The sequence below is a fragment of the Crocuta crocuta genome, unplaced genomic scaffold (genome assembly GCF_008692635.1).
Source record: "Crocuta crocuta isolate KB4526 unplaced genomic scaffold, BGI_CrCroc_1.0 scaffold125, whole genome shotgun sequence".
NCBI lineage: Eukaryota > Metazoa > Chordata > Mammalia > Carnivora > Hyaenidae > Crocuta > Crocuta crocuta.
This window is the reverse complement of record NW_027531143.1, coordinates 8630829-8649759: the sequence shown is the minus strand read 5'-3', so window position 1 is coordinate 8649759 and position 18931 is coordinate 8630829. Positions and strand designations below refer to the sequence as shown.

The 18931-nt window shown below is 35.7% G+C and overlaps 1 protein-coding gene across 1 annotated transcript in view; it reads left to right on the top strand.

Moving 5' to 3' along the window:
- ZNHIT6 (zinc finger HIT-type containing 6) overlaps positions 1-18931 on the top strand; it is a 59175-nt gene that overhangs the window by 30250 nt on the left and 9994 nt on the right. Inside the window, exons 6-8 of the mRNA XM_077771063.1 lie at positions 4578-4646; positions 6086-6166; positions 7579-7656. Coding sequence (XP_077627189.1) covers positions 4578-4646; positions 6086-6166; positions 7579-7656 — 228 coding nt within the window. The remainder of the gene's footprint in view (positions 1-4577; positions 4647-6085; positions 6167-7578; positions 7657-18931) is intronic.

Below are 18931 nucleotides of genomic sequence, written 5' to 3'. Positions count from 1 at the left end.
AAATGAGCTTGAAAGTCTTACTATATCAAGAGGTCAGTGCCATTTAAAAGGATCGGATGCCTTTGTTTTCTCCCCTTCTTCCTTGGAATTGTGGTAGCACTCCAGAGATGAAAATTAGCCACTTTAAGTCATGGAGGTCAGAAGAATAATTGAGGATATGGGTATAGAACTTACCTCCCCTCATAAGTTTGTGTTATCATCCACATATTACTTTCTTGAAACTGGGAGAGAATGATCCTAAATTCTAATAAACATTAGCTCTTAAGTAAGTGCCCCGTATTAACCTGTTAAAACCAAGTATAAAATAACATTTATTTTCCTTTCTTAATGCATGTGTTTCTCAACTTTTTTTTTTAATGCCTCCCAACGCGCCCTTTTAGACATTTTCCTTCTAATTGCTCCTCCATGGTATTTTGATACTGTAGATATATTGTGTTTTTGTTTATGTACAGTGGCCCTTTGGAGAGCCACAAACCATTGTAATGTTTAAGATTTTTTTTTAACCCTCCCAAGAACAAATTTTTACCCTTTTTGGGGTGGTGCTGCTCCCATTAAGAATGCATGATTGAGGGGGTAGGAGAAAAAGCTTTGCTATGCATGAGTAATTGCTTTCGTTTCATGGGACTCAGGTCACTGTTATCTTACTTTTTCAGGTGGTCTATAGGGGAACATTAGATTTAGTAATTGCCACCATTACTTCACCAGTCTGTTATCAAACAGTGCCATGAGGTGCCTAAGTTCCCTAGAATATTCAGGTACAGTGACATAGTTAAAGGTATTTTGTTTAATTTAGGGAACAGTAGTCTTAATATAGTAAGAATAATAGTAAATGTTTAAACCTCTATCTCAGTGATTCTCATTCAGTGGTGATTTTTGCCTCCCAGAGGACATTTGCAATAATTGAAAACATCTTTGGGTGTCACAACCGAAGGAGTGAGTATTGCTAGTGGCATCTCCTTTGTCAAGGCCTGGAGTCCTGATAAATGTCCTACACAGAAACGTGCCTCCCCTGCCCCCATTACCTTACCCACCATAACAAAGAATTATCTGGTCCAAAATGTCAGTACTGCCTAGGTTACGAAACCCTGGTTTATCCCATAATTCTACTCCTTACATTGTGTCTTCATAAAATAGTCCAAAATACAAAAATAATTGTATGGTGGGGGTGGGGGTATGCATGCATAAAGATACTCACTGAAGCATTACTAGCTTTTTCCCTTTATAAAGTATGTTCTTTTATAAAACTTATTAATACAAACAAAAACCATACAAAATTATCCATAATGCGCCTCAGAAATAATGTTGAAATTTTGGTGTATGTGTATTTTTGTAAGTGGGGCATGTATCGCTATATATAATTATGAAAAGTGGAAAACAAACTTATTTCTTTGAAGAACAAACTGATGGTTCCCAGAGGGGAGGTGGTTGGGGTGGGGAGAGGGGTGAAATAGATGATAGTGCTTATCATGACGAGCACTGAGTCATAAATAGATTTAATGAATCACTATATTGTACACCTGAAATTAATAGAACATTGTATGTCAACTACAGTAGAATTAAAATTAAAAACTTAATTCCTTGAGAGTTAGGAAGAGATTTGATTGCCCAGTCAGGACTTCATTAGTTTCAACAACACTGAAGAATTGGCAGCTACTTTAGAGATTAATTAACTCACCCATTTCAGGAATTCTTTATACAATACCCTTCAACCTCTCTTTGTGCATTTGTTCACTTAAATCTTCTGTCCTGAATTACTGTTTGCAAATGCCTTTTAACCATAGAGTTAAAAAGTACAGGTTTTCAATGAAGCTAATTTCATTCTATGTGCCAGTTGAGGGTAAATGATAGACCCATTTCTAGGGATAGTGTTATTTTTTCTTTACTGTACTTTAATATGGAAGAACAAATGGTAAAATATTGGAAGCAATCATGATGTCTATCAGTAGAGAATGAATAAAAAGATTTTGGCATTTTTCACAAAATGAAAGACTGTGTAGTAACTTAAATTAATGAACTAACTGCATGTATTATAAATAAACCTAAAGCATAATGTAAATGAAAAGCAAGGCATAGGATATTAGAGTATTGTAACTTTGAAGTAAATGTTAATATTACACAAAATACTATAGTGTTTATAGGTGTATGCATATATGTGTGTATGTGTATATATGTATATATAATATAAAACCATGGATGGTAAGAATATACACATAACCTCAGGATAGTACCTACCTCTGATGATGAATGGGAAGGGAATGACATCAAGGAACAGCAACAAGTTGGATCATCAACTATATCAATAACCTTTTATATCTTTTTTAAATATTATTTAAAAATTTTTTTAATGTTTTATTTATTTTTGAGAGAGAGATAGAGACAGCATGAGCAGAGGAGAGTCAGAGGGAATCACAGAATCTGAAGCAGGCTTCAGGCTCTGAGCTGGCAGTCAGCACAGAGCCCGACACGGGGCTCGAACCCACGAACCGTGAGATCATGACCTGAGCTGAAGTTGGACACTTAACCGAATGAGCCACCCAGGCGCCCCAATAACCTTTCATTTCTTAAAAGAAAAAGAATTTCAAACAAATATGCCAGTTTGCAAGTTGGTTAAATCTTGAGTATGGGTACATTGTTCTTTATACTCTCCTTTTCTTTGTTTTTGAAATATTGCAAAATCACATCTTTTAAAAAGTAAATGTACTTTTCAAATTTGTTCATGTTTGAACTGAGGCCAAATAATTTAGCAATGTGTATATAATAAAATAGTAGTGAATGACTTCCTTACAACCACAACTAGTTAACTATAGCAAAACAATTTCCAAGAGCTTTTCTCTCTTTGTTTTTGGAATGTTAAGTACTTTCTGATGGTATTTAGGGTCTACTGAGTGTTAAGGAAGATAAATGGTTCTTGAAATTACTCAAGCAATGATTGGGGTAATTTAATATGATTTAGAATTCCACAAGATGACAGGTTCATAATCTTTTCCCCCCTGTAACTTAACATGGAAAAAACAAATATGTTTAGAAAGAAACCATATTATATATCAGGATTTGAAAAACAGTTTATTTCTTACTAAGAAATATAGGATCTCTGAGTCTCACCCTTTTTTTTTTTTAATGTTTATTTTGAAAGAGAAAGAGCACACACAAGCAGGGGAGGGGCAGAGAGAAAGAGAGGGAGTGAGAGAGAGAATCACATTACAGGGCCTCGATCCTACAAACAGTGAGATCCTGACCCACGCTGAAATTAGGAGTCAGTTGTTAAACTGACTGAGCCACCCTCGTGCTGCCTCTGAGCCTCTTGATGCTCTGACTCTTTCACTGATAATGAACGTTGCAAGGGTGTTTTGTTTTGGAAGAATTGTTTATTTAAAACCATTAACTTGCATTTGCATTCAGATTTTTTTAAGGTTTCTTCCTCTGAGATTTTAGACATCTGGTCTTTAAATTAGTAAAGGGTGCTTTATGCCTTTGTTCTATCAAAAAAATACATATTAACATGAATGTTTCTTATATGGTAAGTGGCACTCTCAACATAAGCATAATCAAGCATATTTTTTCTAGCTAATGCCAAAAACTGTCTTGTTACTAAAGAAAACTTGCATAAGCAGTTCTGTGATAACTTACCCTAAGGTTTTTACTTGATTTTATGGTTATTGTCTTCTGACAGAAATTTGACTAAATGATATGAATGTTTGGTGGGAGATATTTTACTAGACTGTATTAAAATAAAACTATTTGAGATTTTGGAGCCAGGCTGCTAAGGGGTAGATTAAAGTGATGCTGGCCATTTGCTTGGGCATGCTGCTGGCCATTAACTTGCCAGTGGGTTGTTAGAAATTTCTCCTAAATAAAGAAAACCTGTAAAAACCATCATATGGTGAAAACATTTAAATTTCTGTATTGGATTCAATACTTTGACCCATTAACTTTTTAAAAGAAGGAATGGTATATAATATTACCAGACTTAGATATGTTAAATAGAATATGGTTATTCTAAAATTAGACATTTAGTGAATTATTACTGTTGATCATGTATCAAACCAAAGTTTAGACCTGGAAGCGAAGGGAATCTAGCTCAGATGCGTTCTGCTTAGCAACCAACTTGTTGTCTACTGTTTTGCTACTGAAGGCACGTACTCATGGCTAAGAAGTGTATCTGCAGCCAGCTGGTCACAACCGGACAACACTTCATTCACCTAATTTCCAGACTAGTCAGGAAAAGACATCAGCTCATCATTTTTGGTCACGAGCAGATTTATTTGTAAACATCAAGTAGTAGCACACTGATCTCAAAAGCCCATGAGCTGTGAGGAATTGCCTTCTAATTCAGGAATGTAAAATCCTTGTAATTCAGAACTGCTGCACTTAATTTTGTTTTCCTTTTAAAGATCCTTGCAAATATATTGTTTAAAAAACATAGACTCTAAAACTCTAGAGAAAAGAGTAGAAAAGATACATTAAATTCTAAGAATACTTTTCAAATTATTATCTGAAAATGAAAGTTCAGGAGGTTTGGTTTGTGTGCAGACTTTTATTATCTACCTTGATCCTCAGATGATTATTTTCTGATTTAGAAAACAACAGTTTTGTTGGCATGTGAAGCTCCAGTTTCCTCAGAGTCAAGCTGTGTACATAGAAAAAAGGTACAGTACTACCACTGTTTATTAAGAACTCCTTTGTTTTTATTGTGTTTTTGTATTTAAAATAAACTGTTAAATGTGATATCAGCAAATGAATGTCAGTAGCAGAATGGATAACTCAGTTGTTGGTATCTTGATTCAGTGAAATGCTCAATACTATTGAAAATGAAGGAGCTACAGCTACATCAACATGGTTGAATCTTAGAAATAATGTTGAATGAGAAGAGCAAATGAAGGAAGAATGCGTAGAGTGTGATTCTATGTCTAAGTATGAAACAGTGTAGTCTTTAAGAATAACTGCAGAGGTGGTAAAACTCTAAGGGAAATGATGAGCACAGAATCATGATGGTGTTTCCTTCAGCAGGGGATGTAGACATAGGAGAAAAATGCAAGGAGACACAAGAGGGCTGAAAACTTTGTTTCTTAGGTTGAATGGTTGTAGAACAAATGAAAATGACCCAGAATTCTACTATGCAAAGATTAACTGCTATTAACATTATGGTGTATCCCTCAAAAATACATTATCTTGGACATATGTATATGGGTGTATCCTCAAAATTGGAATTAATTTGCATAAACAACTTTTCCTACGTTTTTCATATTTGTACATTTTTAAGTGCCATTTAAACATTTTAAAGGCTGTGTACTATTTGGTTCCTTAGGAAAATTGTCCAGTTGCTTTCTAAGTAATATATTGAGCATATATATCCACATTTTGCATCACGTGTCCTCTCTGTAACTGTCCTATGGATTTTAGTGAAGAATTTCCTTATTTGAAGTTGTGTACCAGACTAAAATCAGGGAAAGAACTTCAGTTTTATCAGTAGAGTTATGTAGCACATTGGTATATATGAAAAAGTATAAATGATTGAGGAAAGGTACACATTCAAAGTGTCTTAATTTTCTTTGTGTAGCTTTATAGTTCAAAATACTGTGCATACTTACAGGAAAGTTGAAAAAACTTGAAATATGTTGTTTCCAGGGAGAGTAGTATCAATTTTTTTTACCCTGGTCTTAAGATTTAGAATAAATAAATCTGAACATGCACTGAAATTAGCATCATCAGAAACATTTTTTCAAATTTTTCATTTCTGCAGCTTTCAAATATATTTCATCCTGAATTTATTCATTCCATCTTTGAGCACAGGTGTGTGGTAAAAGAGGCTTCATGTTTTTATAATTGATTTATAGGGAGCTTCTCAAAATACTGCTTTTTAGGACTTTATTAAGTGTGTCCAAGAAGCCTTTTTGAGCTTTTTTCGTAAGAAATTTTTGCTTAAAATGATGTTATATTTTGCCAAGAGTAAGACAAAAGGTCTGTGTTCAGTTATTTAAACAAAAAAGTCATAAGATTTAGCAATTCTAAGTTAACACCTTTAGTAGAAAATTACAAATAATAAATTAAGTCTTGTTTTTGTTTTTGTTTTGTTTTTATTGGGAAGAGTACCAGATGATAAAACTATTAATGAAATCCTAAAACCTTACATTGATCCTGAAAAAGCTGATCCTGTAATTCGTCAAAGGTATGTTTCAAAAATCTTGTAATTTTATGAAGTTATTAAAAATGTTGAAGTATTGATTATGTGAATATGTGAAGCCATGACACTATTAGAATGTGACATGCCAGTGCAGTTTACTTTCTGTGTCATTCCTTAGTATTTATTCAGGCTTTTTTAGTCACAGATGATGCTTTTGGATAGTCACAAAAATAGTTCTTAACACTTAGTATGTACTGTTTTCTAGATACTAGTTGAAGCAGATAATAAAAAATGTGTAAGTTAATTTAATCCTCACAATAACCCTTTAAGGCACATTACTGCTAATATGCCCATTTCACAGATGGAGAAACTAAACCTCAAAGTGGTTAAATGACTTCATACTGCAAATAAGCAGGGATGCTGGAATTTAAACCCAGCCGGTCTAGAGTCAGAGTCTGCACTCTTAACCCTTATTAAATCACACCTCTTGAAAATTGAATCAAACTCTGAAATTAAGAGTTTCCAAGTAACTCTTATAATAAAAGACAGGAGAAATCTGTTTCAGCCACATCTTCATAAAAATAATTAAGATACATCTGCCTCGTCTCCAGAAATGCAGCATAGACACAAATGGTTATATCTGGGCTAGAATAGCCAGCTCTGTCCCTTTTTAGCTGTGTGATCAGGAATAAGTTACCTAATTTACGGACCTTAATTTTCTCCACTCGATAAGGTTATTTGAAAGTAAAAAACAAAAAAAAACATATGTATAAAGTTACTAGTATAAAGTTACTAGTACAGGGTCTAACACACAGTAGCCAGCACTAAAAAAAGGAAACTCTTATTAGAGTGTAAATTAGTTTTCCTGAGCAGGAACCCAGTTGACTTTCTTTTCTCCAGATGATTCCTGCTTGGGATACCTGCTTGGTTTGGTTCCAGAGTAACCTAGTGTTTAAATTTTAGACTGAGTGGATTTTAAAATGTCTGACCCAATTCTAATTAAATCTCATCTTTTGGTGCCAAGAAAAGGTTTTGCCCAGGCTGAACCAGAATCATGTCCCATATCAAGCAGTGTCTTTGAAACATATATAATAGTGTATTTCTTTACTTCTTTTTATTGATAATCCAGTTGTCCTCATTGGTCATATGTTTGGAGTGAGACAAAGCACCTGTCACTAAATTGGATACATTTTTTAAAAATAAATAAAAATAACAAGATTAACTTAATTTACTAAAATAGATATTTTTTAAATTAACATATTGTACAGAGACAAGAAAGGTAATATTTTAAAATTCAGATCCTTGGTTAGAAACTATCTTTAACCCCTTTTCTGTGCTTGGATAGTTGAATTTTAAATATTATTACCTACTCATAAATGTTTAATCTTCTGTAGATACTGTCTTGAAATATATTAAAAATCAGTTTTTCTTCCTTCAATATGACATTTTTATTTCAGGTTGAAAGCCTACATTCGCTCTCAGACTGGGGTCCAAGTTTTAATGAAGGTTGAATATATGCAGCAAAATTTAGTAAGGTAAAATTGTTTCCCTCCCATTTCTTTAAATATTTTCAAATTCTATAATTAAGTAGCTTGATTAGCTTAAGTAGCTAGTTACTATACTAATATCACTTTCAAATTAAAATTTTAAAATAATCAGACTTATAAGATAAATTCAATTGAAAATTACTTTGGTTAGGGGTGCTTAGATGGCTTATTCAGTTAAGCCTCCAACTCAACTCAGGTCATGATCTCATGGTTTATGGGTTCAGGCCTGACGTTGGACTCTGTGCTGACAGCTCGGAATCTGGAGTCTGCGTCAGATTCTGTATCTCCCACTCTCTCTCTCTGCCCCTCCCCCGCACTCTCTTTCTCTCCTTCTCTCTCTCAAAAATAAACAAACGTTAAAAAAAAATTATTTTGGGGTGCCTGGGTGGCTCAGTTGGTTAAACGTCTGACTTCAGCTCAGGTCATGATCTCACAGTTCGTGGATTTGAGCCCCACGTTGGGCTCTGTGCTGACAGCCATCTCAGAGCCTGGAGCCTGCTTCAGATTCTGTATCTCACTCTCTTTCTGATCCTCCCCTGCTCATGCTGTCTCTCTCTCTCTCTCAGAAATAAATAAAACATTAAAAATTTTTTAAATAAAAAAATAAAGAAAAAATTATTTTGGTTAAAATATTTAAAAATAGCATTGTGTACAACTAAGAGATTCTTAAATCCTATTTCAACTTACTTGAAGAAATGTTCTCTATGACAGTTCTAGTGTTCAAGTTTTTGCCTTTGGGAATACAAAAACTTATGTGATCAGCTGAGCATTGCATATATTGCAATGGAAAGAACACTGCAGAGATATGTAAGGAGAGCTGGGTTCTAACAAACCATATTATTTAAGAATTTTTTTTTTTTTAGACTTTATTTTGAGAGAGAGAAAAAGAGAATGAGTACAAGCAGGGGAGGGGCAGAGAGAGAATCCCAAGCAGGGTTCACGCCATCAGCATAGAGTTGTACGTGGAGGACTCATGATTTCACCTGAGCCACAATCAAGAGTCTGTTAGCCGCTTAACTGATTGACCTACCCAGGTGCCTCTTCCCTACACAGCTTAATTTAGTATATTTATATGCAGTTCGTGCTTTAACTCCCTTCCTTCCCCCAAAAGATTTAGGGTCTCAAATGAGAGAAGGATGGAAAGTTTTGTGGGTTTTGCAAGGATAGCTATCTGGAGTTACAACATCCATGTTAACCAAAATCGGTATTTTTGAAATTGGTAATCAAACATGTAATTAATGAGAAACACTGATGTAAAAGGTGCATTCTTTCAGTTTTGCTTAGCAAAATCTTAAAGTCAGTTTCATACAAATTCATATTTAAATAAAACCATTTGCATTGTTCCCTTGGAATTTACCTCCAGTCAATCATTAAATAACTTTTCCTTTTATTATCTGTTACCTCTTTCAAATTCAGTTCCTTTCTTAACATTTACCATATTTTACTTAATTCATGTAAACATTACTTACGTTTCATACCTTGGTGCGTTCTTATTGAGTATACTATGGCTTCAGTCTCATAAGCCTGTTAAGAAAACATCTCTGGGGGTTTCTATGAAAAATGAAATCACTGTTTGGATAGTTGTCTCATCTCATCTTCTCTAGGCTGTGGAACTAATACATACTCTCCCAAGTCTCCTGACAGCCTGGTGACGTGTCCATCATCCTAACACTTCTCCATCACTCTGAGCATTTGCCACCTCCTTGTCATAGACTGGCAGTGTGGGGATAACACTTCGGAGGGATTATGGAAGGGAGAGAGTAAAATTGCTATCCATCAAAATGATTGCCTTATCATTTCCTTTGTTGTACTTATCTGACCTTAAATAATTATAAATAGTCACCATTGGCCACTCTTTTAATGACTTCATGAATGGAATTATTTGTTTTCTTAATTAATAAGCATGTATTTGAAACACCATATTGTTTTATAGAGACTTAATAAAAATATTTATTTTGGTGTGTTTGGGCATCAGCTTGACCATGGTCACCTTACTTACCTAATCTGTGAGCCAAAGCTAAGGAAAACAACCCAAATCATTTTGGTACATCTGCTAAGAACAAAAGGTTTGGGGTTTTCTTTTTCTTTTGTTTTAGTTTATTATGATTGTTGTTCTGTTTCTTTGTTGTTTCCATTAATATTTCCTCCATTACCTGAAAGAGAAGATTTGCTATATTTCCATCTTAAGTCAAGGCAAACGGGAGTGGCCAGTGAATTAATGTGCCAGCTCACTAAGCCAGTCAAACTTGACTCTTTGACACAGTATCTTCTTCCAGAATTCAAGGAAGCCAAGATTGTATGTGTTAAAAGGTAGAATACTGAGCATTTTAAAGTTTATAATACAGGACAGACTGCTTGGGCCTAGATAGCATTCATTTTTAACTTGGAAATGTATACTTTTTTTTAAAATCAGAAGTTTAATTTTTTTTAATGTTTTTTATTTATTTGTGTGTGTGAGAGAGAGAGACAGCATGAGCAGGGGAGGGTCAGAGAGAGGGGGAGATACAGAATCTGAAGCAGGCTCCAGGTTCTGAGCTTGCTGTCAGCACAGAGCCCGACATGGGGCTTGAACCCACGAACTGTGAGATCATGACCTGAGCCAAAGTCGGTGCTCAACCGACTGAGCCACCCAGGCGCCCTGGAAATGTATACTTGAAATGCTTGAAGAGGCAAGGAGCATGAAGATCTCTAGATGGAGATCTCAGCATATCCTAGAAGGCCAGGGCTTTCCAGGAGTAGGGCAGAAATGCCTATAGCATGACATGATCCAGAGGGAAATAGTTGGGAAAACCATTTCACGCAGTTGCATTAGAAAGAAATCAGGATGCACAGAGACGAGAGCACAGGAAAATATCAGTCAAATTGGTAAGGTTTATTTTAACACAGAGGGTAAACCTGAACCCAAGGAAAAGTCAAAGAAGTGCACTGAATTGAAGGTCAGATGACCTAATTCTAGGCATTCAATTTCTCAGTGCTTCATTTTCCTTTATGGTCCTTTATTTTATCTTATTTTATACCTTTTTTAGGAACCCAAGGAGGACCAGAGTTGGGCCTTGGGTTAACCTTAGTCCTCAAAGGGAAAGGAATGATAGATTAATAAAGTAAAAGGGGAGTGTTAACTTCAAGGAATACCTAGAATAAGCTGTTTTGATAGTAAAACTAAGCTCATCTGAATAACATGAAAAGTATTTTTATTTTATGTTATCTATATAAAAAACTTAACATTTCAGATTTCCCCATTTGAGTTATTTATTTGAACTCAGTGATCTATGAAAACATCAAAGAAGGGGGGGAGGTTACGGATTAAAAAATTGCCTCTCTGAGGGCGCCTGGGTGGCTTAGTCGGTTAAGCGTCCAACTTCGGCTCAGGTCATGATCTCACAGTTTGAGAGATCTCCACAGATCTCTGCACGTGGAGCCTGCTTAAGATGCTCTCCCTGCCCCTTCCCTGTTCACGCTCTTTCTCAAAATAAATAAACATTAAAAAAAAAAAGATTTTCTTTCCTTCTGCCCCCTTCCTCTGCTTGTTCTCTCTCAAATTAAAAACCAAAGTGTTTTTCAGATAATGTATTCATAGATAGGCTGAGCATGTAAATTTGATTGTATAATTGCACTTATATCATTAAAGGAAAGTACATTCAGAGAACATCTAAGTAAGATTATTATAGGTTTTTAAATGTTAGACTTCTAATATAAGCATGCTACAATAGGATTTTATTATTTCCCTAAAAAGTACTTACAAGACAGAAGCCTGTTGTTTCCTGTGGCTATTGATTTTAAATGTATCCTACGACTTACAGCATTCCAGTGACTCCAGAGTTAAGTCTTTTTAACCAAATACTTGATGTTGCCAGTTTCCACTGGTTGTGTTTTACATTCTTGGAGGATTTATAACAGTTGTCTCATGATAATATACCTGATGAGCTAGAGCAATCTTAAATGTTTCCCAGTTTTTAGCTTTGCCATACATGACTTTTATTCTTATATTTAGGGGATTATAGAATGCAAGTCTAACCCTAAGGAATTTACTGCTGATGTATTTGGGAGTTTTCTTTCCAGAAATCACAGTGTTTGAATTTGTGTTTTCTTATAAAAGCTAACATGGCTTCTTAAAGTAAATTCATGTATTCATTCCCTTGCAAACACTCTGTGATACTCACTGTGGTCCAGGTGTTATTCTAGACATTAGGGTGATGGCAGTAAGGAGAGCCAATCCTGGCCCCGGGGAGCTTACATTCCCTGTGGAAGAGAATTCATGTAAGGTGCTTGTGTTACTTGCAAGGACTCTTTTTCTCCTCTTAGTCAGCCCAGAAAGTAAATGAGTGGTTTGGATACAGAAAAGCCTATGTTGGTAATGTCAAGTAATTAAGGGGCAGCCATTGTATTGCTGCTCACTTATGCTATTATTGACTGAAGGATTTAGAATACTCTGAAGTTTGATACTGTTCATTCAATTGTAATTTTCCAAATCTGTTTTCTGTATTTTACTTATTAATGGAGAAACTTATTTTCCATAGCTACATTTTCTTTATGTTTACTTTGCTGCTTTGATGTTTATATAAGGTTCTAGTTTTGATAAAGGTGTGGTTTAAGCTGTTATGGGACAGTTTTTTCCAAATTTACTCAGAAACCATTAATTAAGCACATTTAATCTTCTAGGCATATAAATAAAAGTTGAGGTTGATATAGGAATGAATTGGGTACAGTTCTATTGTAGTGGGGAATACTGTAGTATTCCTGGCATGGATCGGCTTCTGGAGTGATGGAGGTATAGGGCCTGGAGAGGCTTAGGGCACACTGAGTTTCAAGTAGAAATGGCATCGTTTACTGGAACATTATTTGCAAAAAGAATGGTGTTTTTATATTGTTCATTTCTTATTAGGATCCCTTCAGAGTGAGATTATATCATATTCCAGTAAGAAATAGCAATATTATCCTTTCAGAATACATAGTCTGTGGAGAAGTAGACCTGATTTTACTTTAAGAGGTTCCAGACTAGACTTTGTAGACCAAAAGTCTCACCATTGCAAACACTGAGTTTATTAGATCATTGCTTCTCAGACTTAGCCCAAATTATGAGATGTTCCAAAATAACCTTTCTGTTTTTATCCAGAAAAAGAAGGAAATCTGTTTAAAACAAAAAGTTTTATACAGCTGGCAGTTGACTATATGTTATGCAGTACTTTTTAAAAAAATAACAGCTCGTTTCAGCCATTTTGTAGTTCTTACACTTGTGGGAAGTAGCCTAAGTTCAATATTAGCTATAATCCCAACAGGCTGCTCATTAGCCACATGGAAGCAGATACTCAGTCATGGTAGTATATATTTCTTTTAACATAAATTGGATATTGAAAGAATATGAGATTTGAGGAGCTTATATGCTTAAGGTGTTATCAACTGTTCTTTCTGTACAGTGACTCCCACATCTAGATATATTTTCAATCTTTCTCCCAAACTCCAAATCCTGGTGTGACTCTGTCTTCACTTACATATCTCATTAAATCTTGAACTGTTTAGACCTCGTCATCCCACATCTGTTTTTTCCTGAGGGGTGTGTGTGTGTGTGTGTGTGTGTTTTCAATATATATTAAATGGCTTGATTATGTTCCTGGCATCTAGGAAGCAGTCAGCAAATGTTGATACTTACTCCTTGTTATTGGCACTGTCGCTCTTGTAGTATATGAGACATAAGACCTTAGAGCCTTTTTACTTCTCCCATGCCACCCGGTTTTACATGGTTACCTCCATAACGAGTCTTCTCTGTGTTCTCTCCTCTCCATTGTTCTGGATAGACTATTGTTATCAGTATCTGCAGTGGAGCCTATCCTTTCCCACCAATTAGCTATGATTTCCTTATCATTTGAACCTTAAAAAAATATGTTGTACTTCTCATAGTTTCCTGCAATCAGGTTTTTCTCCCCAGTACAATTTCTCCTATTCAATGATAAACTCTTTTGAAGACAATGACTACATTAGGCATCTTCATGTTTATATTTCCTGCAGTGCTGAGTCAGTGACTCCCATAGTATGAATTCAGTGTTAAGTTTTTAAATAAGTAGTATACTAATTCACTTATATATATGTGTGTGTGCTTGCTATTTGCTAGATGTTGCTACGACTTTAATACCCAAAAGGAGAACTGAGACAGCTTTTTCTGAAATGGCCAGAGAGTAAATGTTTTTGGCATGGTGGGCCATAAGGTTACAATTGTCAACTCTGCTGTTATAGCCCATAAGCAGCTATAGATAATATATCAGTGAATGGTATGACTTGTGTTCCTGTAAGACTTTGTTCACAAAAAACAGACAGTGGGCTGGATTTGGCCTGCTGACTATAATTTTCCAATCTCTGCTCTAAAGGATTTTTTTATTGGTCATTTATGACTATCACTTAGTCAGTTGAGGGCTTCAGTTCTCAAATTGTAAAATGAGAGCAACAGAAAAGTAGATTATAATAACTCCCAGTATAATTTAAAGTTCCTTCAGAAAAAGTGGCACCTGCTCAGAAGACAGACTTTTTGATAAATGAACTTGACCTAAAGTATCCTTGAGCCCCTTCCATGTGCCGGCATAGTACGATACACAGGCCTCTAAAAGACTAGCCCTCGTGGTGCCTGGGTGGCTCAGTCGGTTGAGCGTCCAATTTTGGCTCAGGTCATGATCTCACAGCTCGTGGGTTTGAGCCCCGCATCGGGCTCTGTGCTGACAGCCAGCTCAGATCCTGGAGCTTGCTTCGGATCCTGTGTCTCCCTCTCTCTCTGACCCTCCCCTGCTCACGCTGTCTCTCTCTCTCTCTCTCTCTCTCTCTCTCTCTCTCTCTCTCTCTCTCTCTCTCTCTCTCTCTCTCTCTCTCTCTCTCTCTCTCTCTCTCTCTCTCTCTCTCTCTCTCAGAAATAAATAAAATATTAAAAATAAAAAATAAAATAAAAGCCTAGCCCTCAAGGAGCTCACAGTCTAGGAGAGAAGGTAGAATGTGGTAAATGCTACAGTAGATCTGCAGAGTAGGTACCTGAGAAGGCATGAGCATTTTGCATAGACACTCCAGACTTGTCTTATTTTTATGGAAGCACACACCAGTTGCCATCACTCTACTACCAAAGATTGGCACATAAAGTCGAGAGTTTAGACTATAAATCCAAGCCAAGCTAAAGTATTATTTAAGTTTTGACCTAATGAACATCACAGAAGATTGTTACTCTTCTTGGGGACACTACCCTATTGTACATGCACAGATTCTGTTGTTTCATACTGTACTGGTTGTATTTAATAATTTTTGAAACACTTTTTTTTCTTTTTCTTTTTCTTTTCCTTTTTCTTTTTTTCTGAAAAGAAACTGCAAAAGTATGAGCTCTTTTTCTTGGATGATTTTATTTCCAGGCTGAGAGGGTGTTTTTTTAAATAAAAACTAAGACTTCTTTACTTTCGTTGGATCTATAACATTAAATGTTTTAAAAATCATTTGCAGTGAAATTAAAGAGGGAAGATATTTTTTTGTATGTCATTTTGATTTTGCCTTTGTGAAGGCCTCAAGCGAGACCCACCTGACCTCTTTTTGGCTTTTACCAACACGCAGTTCCCAGGAAGCAAAGACCGTTTCTACCTTAGAGCAGACCTGATGTCCAGTTCATGTAGCTCGCTCAGATTCTGACTTCCTGGATTCTCAACTCTGCCTACAGGATGCCACCTTGCACCCTTAGTTGATTCTAAGACCTGGTCTCTTGCCCACATCTCCTCATAGCATTGCCATATCCCTCCTTGGTTTTCACCTGGCCGTATTAGCCAGTTATCCCTCCTTACCATAAACATTTCCCCAGCTGAACATTTAACCTGTATTTCTTCTTTTCTCAGAACAGTGCTTCACACATTTCAGTGTTCATCATAATCTTTTAGGACAGTTGTTGGAATTTGGATTTCCAGCCTACCCTCATAGGCTCTGGTTTAGGCAGTCTCACACAGGACCCAGAAACCGGCAGGTGTTTTGTTTTGTTTTGTTTTGCTTTTTACAGTGTCTGCCTCTTTTAAGTTATCCCTGTGATCATACTTTGAGAAGCACTGGCCAGGGTGTAAACTCCATGAGGACATTTTTGGTTCCCATACAGTGTCTAGCGTATTTTTTGTATAATAGCGTTTGGAATGTTTATTCAGTTGAATTGTTGAAGCTGTATAAAGAAATAAGTAATTTGATATTAAGATGGATTTATTGAAATCAGATTCTGACATCTTTAAAGATATTAACCTGTACTTTTGTCTAATTGAACTAGAAGTAGAAAATTAAATTATCTTATTTCCAGTTTATAGAATTGAAAAATGTACTTTGAAGATATTCCACATAAGAGATTTATAATATACAGTTAAAAGTCCAGATTTTTAAAAATCTGTTAGAAAACTGAAGATCTTGGAAGTTAACATTATTTGGAGAATAATGGTACAGAATTAAATGCATTGTCTCAGAGAACATTAAAGGAATTCCAGCATGTCTAGGAACAGCATCAGCTGCTTTCAGACTTTCTATGAAAATTGCAGGCTCCATTGCTGCCTTTTAGTTAGATCCCTTGAAAGGAACTGTGATGAAGCAAGGTTAGTAAATAACAGCAGGGGGCTCTCTATATGGGATTACTTAAACTTTCTCCTTTTCCTTTTCAAATTCGATTCTATTAATGAGTACTGCAGAGACAAATGGGGTAAATTACTTAATCTAAGAACCAGTAGTAAACAAACAAAGGTAGTAGAAGATGCCATCTTCTGTGCTTGCCCATCACATCAAGAGATGTGTTTCCAATACAGTTTTACTTCAAATGTTGTATACTTGTGTTTCAATTTTATACTAATAATTGTCAAAAATTACTTAATCCAGAAGAAATTTTAACATTTAAAGCATTAAAGTCACAGGTGATAAAATTAAATTTTAGCTTACATAAACATTTTTGTCACAGAAGAGAATGAATGGGTAATCAGTAAAAGATTTTTAAATACAAATGTATTATTCGGGATGAAATTCTTTGGAGAACTAGAGTGGAAATACAAGTTCAAGAAGAAACCATGTAAGATTTCTGTCTGTTAAGGAAGAGCTTATTCATATACCTTTTAAATGGATGACATATCAAATTGCTATGGTATTTAGATTTGAGTCAATTTACTTGAGTGATGGGCATTTTTGGTTCCCATTTTCATTTTAAATCATCAGTATTTACACCGCACAATAAATTCCATTCTTTGCATCTATTTAAACTTTTGAGTAAAGATTTTAAATGAAATTTTAGATGTCTACTTAAAAATATACAATAGGGGCACCTGGGTGGCTCAGTCGGTTAAGTGTCTGACTTTGGCTCAGGTCATGATCTCATGGTTCGTGGGTTCGAACCCCATGTAAGGCTTTGTGCTGACAACTAGCTCAGAGCCTGGAGCCTGCTTCGGATTCTGTGTTTCCCTCTCTCTCTGACCCTCCCCTGTTCACGCTGCCTCTCTCTCTCAGAAATAAGTAAAACATTTTTAAAAGTTTTAAAAAAATACAATAGTATTGTTTTCCAAAACTATTTTAGGTCATATATGAGCAAAAAAGTGTGAAAATCCTGAATAAGTTTTCCCAAACACGAAAAAGTGTTTGCTGTAAGGGTGAGTTAAAAACAAGGTTAAATCTAGAGGCAAAAAGGTATCTTTAGGAAACACAGTATTACTAACAACCTCTTAATGAGTGCCTCCTACTGTTTTTAGTGTTTTGATAACCATTTTATATACATTATAATTATGTTATACAGGCATTGTACATTTTACACATAATTTTAAAGAGAGCCCTACTTGCAACTTTGTAACCACCAAATGGTGGTACCTAGGTCCAGACCTAGGCCTGCTTGTCTCCAATGCATTAGTCTGTTCTCTGCAGTATAGCACATGCCATAAATGGACATAATTTATGTTCTTAGATTATGTAGAACCCAACCTCAGTTCCTTTTTATACCATTCTGGGATTGTTGATTATTTTTCATAGAGTCATGATCAAGATAAGTATGTGCTCAAAATGGTTTTAACCTTTGGCCACATTTTGGATATAGACCCTAGGAAAAAAGGAAGCAAGAGATCATTTGAAGACTAGAAAAGTTTAGAATCGACTGAAGAATGTCCATACATAATAAATGAAGTATGTAGAGTACTAAATATTTTCATTAGAGAAGATATGTCTGGTGGGTTTTGTGTGGCATTCTGTTTGAAGCAGTTTTATGGTTTAGCTGTAGGAAAACTGAAGCTTAGCTAGTTGGCACAGCTGCATTAGTGTTTACAGGGCAGACACCAGCACAACGATTCAAGTTTCAGTAGCTGTGACTCTGAGAATTTCAATTTAAGAGGTTGTACTGAAGAGTAGATCCAAAGTGATTATGACCGTCAGATTCTTAGTACATTGTAAGTCTACAGTTTCCATAGTAATCTCATTTCAAATATATACTGAAGAATTATGGGAATTATGGGAAATATGAAGTGAAAATTTCCTCTAAAAGCTATGGAAATATAATTCTCAATTTAATGTTAATATACTAAATTTATATACCTAGTTAATATGGTAATTGGTAACCAACTTTATATACTCTTCAGAGAGAATAATGACCTGATTAGTTGAAATTTCTAGGTGATTGCAGATATTTCATATTAGCTAGAGAACTTCAACCTCCTCTCTAACCAGACCTCTCTCTCTTTTTTAAAAATTTTTTAAAATTTATTTTCTTTTGGGAAAGAGATTGAAAGCGAGTCAGGGAGAAGGGCAGCAGGAGAGAGAGAATCTCAAGCAGGTTCTATGCTCAGTGCAGAGCCCAGTGTGGGTCTTGATCCCATGACCCTGGGATCATGACCTGAACCAAAATCAAGAGTTGGACACTCAACCGATTGAGCCACCCAGGTGCCCCTTATGTTTTAGAAGTACCAAAACTGTGAATCCTATTTATATTCTTGTATCTATTCTCCACTCAGTCCTCTGGACACCAGCTTATTTCTGACTCTACCTTGTACATGTACTTTCTTCCTAGGAAGCCTTCATCCTTTACCTTGAGTGAATACCTAATAGTTCACTGTTTTCCCAGTGCTTTGAACAGTATCTGGTACATGGCAGACCCTCAGTAAATAGGTACTGAGTGACAAATAAGTGAACAAGCAAATAGTACAGTGAAGGAACTCAAGATCTGCTTTATGCGTTTCTTTGAGTGACCCTCAGTAAGATTCTTCATTTCCCAGGGCTTCATTGCCCTGAGCTGAAAGACAAAAAAAAGGGGGGGGCGGGA